The sequence below is a fragment of the Triticum dicoccoides genome, chromosome 1A (genome assembly GCF_002162155.2).
Source record: "Triticum dicoccoides isolate Atlit2015 ecotype Zavitan chromosome 1A, WEW_v2.0, whole genome shotgun sequence".
Lineage (NCBI taxonomy): Eukaryota > Viridiplantae > Streptophyta > Magnoliopsida > Poales > Poaceae > Triticum > Triticum dicoccoides.
In genome coordinates this window covers 49,727,741-49,731,908 of record NC_041380.1, presented here as the reverse complement: position 1 = coordinate 49,731,908, position 4,168 = coordinate 49,727,741, and the positions used below count along the sequence as shown (strand labels likewise).

The window sequence follows — 4,168 nt, the reverse complement described above, 5'->3', positions numbered from 1 at the left end:
CCCCGGGCCCCCGGAATCAGGGGGCCCCATTTATGTATGTATGTCATGTATATTACTAGTCGATTTGGCCCAGCACACAGCCCAAACGGAAGGTCGGCAGGCGGCAGGACACACAGCCCTCTGATGACGCATAGATTAGATCGTGCCCCGCGGCAGTTGCCCATCGCCGGCCATGCCGAGAAGCCGAGCCGCAAGGGCTGATTCAATGATTTTTGCCGGCGTCAGCAGACGACAGGCCCCATGATTGTTCCGGGAGTACGTCGGCCACGCAGCCGCCGAGACATCAGACATCCCTAGTCCGCGCACCTTGCCTTCATCCTCCTTCAGTACCTGTGGTAATGCATCTCTCTTATTTCCCCTTTCTGAAAAAAGGAACCCATCTCCAAGGTGCTTCTCGAGACTGTTGCTTCTTGTATTAGCGATCTAGTTGGATAGTACATTGAAACGACAAAGGAGGATTTCTTAAGTATTGTGATTGTTAGGGTTCAGTTTTGGCACTGATTGTGTGTAACTGCTCACAACTTTGGAGATATGATTGCATAACTTTACATTCTGTAGACATTGCCAAGGATCTCTTGATTCTGAATAATGCCCAGAATCAGACGAACTATATTTATATGATTTATCAGTCTCCCAATTAGTCCAGAAATTTTCACATTGTGTTCTGCAATGACCTCGTTTGTGGGCCACTATATAGGAGATTTACATCAATGGAATTTTTAGAGGCCCAAGTGTATTACTAATTGATTTGAACTTCTATGTATATCAGTATATGGCTACTATTTTATAGCTGTGAGCCTGTGACACCACGTCATTGGAAGTTTCAGAGGCCCATGTAAATTGCTAATTGATTTGAACTTCTATGTATATAGAGTACATATTATTTTGGTGGCCAAGAATTAGCTTATATAAATCTTCATTCTTGTAATCAAGTTCATGGTTGTGGCACTATGCATTTTCAGGCATTTCAACCGGATGCAATTCCAGTATGTGCACTCATGTGGGAAAAAAATTTAGTTATGCACTCTCAAGTTTCATATTTCCTAGTATACATTGCATGATTTTGCTTACCCTCTCTATATGGATCTTTTTTATATACTTTTGATTTTTTTTCAGGATAGATTATTGGTGGATAGATCAACTCTTGCACACCTAATATATGGAGTTTTACTTGTGTCCGGCTTCACAAGAGGTGTGTGAAAATTTATCTTTCATCTCAACATCGCCGCTACATATTCCTTGCGGTGAGTAACTTAAGTTTCTCGACAAATTAATTATCATATACTACATAGTTTTTTTTATCTTATACATAGTTGTTAAATGCAATTTAAGCATGCTTATTATTATTTTGATGGTGTACAAACACGTGGTTACCATTTTTAGAAAAGGGCCCCGGGTTCTAGTTTCGCCCCGGGCCCCCGAAATCTCAGGACCGGCCCTGGGCACAATTGTGTATTTCCTTAATAGAATATACGTGACATGTGTTTGAAAAAAATGTTGAACAATGTAAAGGAATGTTCATGTAAAAAAGGGCAACCTGGTGCATGTAGCTCCCGCTTGCGCAGGGTCCAGGGAAGGGTCCGACCACTTTGGGTCCAGAAAAGGAATGTTCATGTAGCTTTATAAAAATGTTTATTATCATTAAGAAAATGTAAAACATGTAGTTTTTGGAAAAATGTTACCAGACATTCATTTGTTTAAACATGTATTTTAAAAATTGTACAGAATGTACTTTTTTGCATGAAAAAATGCATCATGTATTTGCAAATATCAAAATTTTATCAAGAATATTTCATGTGTGCGTTAAAAATGTTGATTTGGTACTAAAAAAGTTAGACATGTGTGAAAAAGAAAAAGGAAAACAAAAAAAGAGAAAAACAATCAAAGAAAAACTGCAGAGCACGCGAATACCGGCTAAGTCCTCTCAAGGTTCAAAATAGACCGAAATTAAAGAGTTTGATGTGCTGATTTAGGGATTGAGATTTCATGGTTTGATTTAGTTTTTGCCTACAAATTCAAGGTTTGGTTTGGATCTTTTCCGCTGCTCGTTCGCACTCCAGTCTCCAAAGCTGGTCAGTCCGGTCACAACACAAAATTCCGTTCTGGTGCTGTTGGCTAGCTAACATAAGGGATCACGTCGATGCATCGATTATCCGAGCCGCGGTTGCATGCGGAATCCGAGTGGGCTGGGAAGACCGGAAGTCTCACGTTCTTGGCTTGTTGCGCCTAGATATACAGGCAGAAGCTAGCGCTACCCACCTGCCTCTACTCACGAACCACGATCGAAAAGAGGTGCAGAGCAAGACAACGACGACGATCGAACAACTGCGTGCGGTCGAACAATCTAAGCCAGCTAGCTAGCTTGATTGATTGTAGCTTCGTACGTGTCGTGTGAATAATCATGGAGGTCGATCGATCTATCGAACTGCGTGCGGTTGAACAAGGAGGAACGATGTCGTCGTCGCCGCCGTCGGAGCTGGATATCATGGAGGAGTATGTGGAGACGGTGAAGGAGCGGGAGTCGGAGGCGAAGCTCAAGGACGTGAACTTGGACGATTGGCTCCCCATCACCTCCTCGCGCACCGCCAAGTGGTACTATTCCGCCTTCCACAACGTGACGGCAATGGTCGGCGCCGGCGTGCTGGGCCTCCCGTTCGCCATGTCGCACCTCGGCTGGGGCCCCGGCGTGGTGGTCATCGCCAGCTCCTTCGGGATCACGCTCTACACGCTGTGGCAGATGGTGGAGATGCACGAGATGGTCCCGGGGAAGCGCTTCGACCGGTACCACGAGCTGGGGCAGCACGCCTTCGGGAAGAAGCTCGGGCTCTGGATCGTCGTGCCGCAGCAGCTCGTCGTCGACGTCGGCACCGACATCGTCTACATGGTCACCGGCGGCCAGTCGCTCAAGAAGTTCCACGACCTCGTCTGCAACGGCCGGTGCGAGGACATACGCCTCACCTTCTTCATCATGATCTTCGGTTCCGTCCACTTTCTGCTCTCGCAGATGCCCAACTTCAACTCCATCTCCGGCGTCTCGGCCGCCGCCGCCGTCATGTCCATCTGCTACTCCATGGTCGCCTTCTTCGCGTCCGTGCTACACAAACACCCTGCTGCAGTTGGAGCCGTCGACTACGGGCTCAAGGCGGCGACCACGGCGGGGCACGTGTTCGGCGCGCTCAACGCCCTCGGGGCGGTGGCGTTCGCGTTCGCCGGCCACAACGTGGTGCTCGAGATCCAGGCCACCATCCCGTCCACCCCGGAGCAGCCGTCGAAGAAGCCCATGTGGCGCGGCGTGCTCGTCGCGTACGCCATCGTCGCGCTCTGCTACTTCTCGGTCGCCTTCGGCGGGTACTACGCCTTCGGCAACTCGGTCGACCCCAACATCCTCATCACGCTCGACAAGCCGCGGTGGCTCATCGCCCTCGCCAACCTCATGGTGGTCGTCCACGTCATCGGCAGCTACCAGGTGTTCGCCATGCCCGTCTTCGACATGATGGAGACGGTGCTCGTCAAGAAGCTCAAGTTCGCCCCCGGCCTCCCGCTGCGGCTCACCGCCCGCTCCGCCTACGTCGCGGTCACGATGCTCGTCGGCATGACCTTCCCCTTCTTCGACGGCCTGCTTGGGTTTTTCGGAGGCTTCGCGTTCGCGCCCACCACCTACTTCCTGCCCTGCATCATCTGGCTCATGCTACGCAAGCCCGCCAGATACAGCGTGACATGGTTCCTCAACTGGATATTCATCGCCATCGGAGTTGCGCTCATGCTGTTGTCCCCGATCGGCGGGTTGCGCCAAATCATCCTTGACGCCAAGACTTTCAAGTTCTACTCTTAAGCACACAGTACAAGATTAGATGATTTAGGAGGATTTATTTAGCAAGCACAATAAGATAATGTAAACAAAGATTAAAGTATTATAGTTTTGTTGAGTTAGCTAAGAGAAAAGTGAAGCATGATATAGATTATCAGCCAGCTGCAGCACTAACTCAAAAACATTATGAGAGTATAAGGTGCATCATATATTAACAAATTATTACCTCTTAGTAATTAGCTATTATACATGTTGTTTATTAGTTTGGCGGTAGATAATGTGGCAACTTCATATAGTCGGTTGTTGCCTAGACACATTTTCATCTTTACATGGATATCGTCTCGCAGAAAAAATCCGGTT

At 48.0% G+C, this 4,168-nt stretch overlaps 1 protein-coding gene across 1 annotated transcript; it reads left to right on the top strand.

Annotated features, from left to right (window-relative positions):
* The first annotated feature begins 2,038 nt into the window (after positions 1-2,038).
* Positions 2,039-3,832, top strand: LOC119361404 (lysine histidine transporter 2-like). The gene has a single exon (XM_037626643.1). The coding sequence runs from the start codon at positions 2,402-2,404 to the stop codon at positions 3,830-3,832; it is 1,431 nt and encodes a 476-aa protein (XP_037482540.1). The 5' UTR covers positions 2,039-2,401.
* The last annotated feature ends 336 nt before the right edge of the window (positions 3,833-4,168 follow it).

Excerpts from the sequence above, each read along its gene's own strand:
- LOC119361404 (XM_037626643.1), top strand. The coding sequence starts at position 2,402 with ATGGAGGTCGATCGATCTATCGAACTGCGTGCGGTTGAACAAGGAGGA.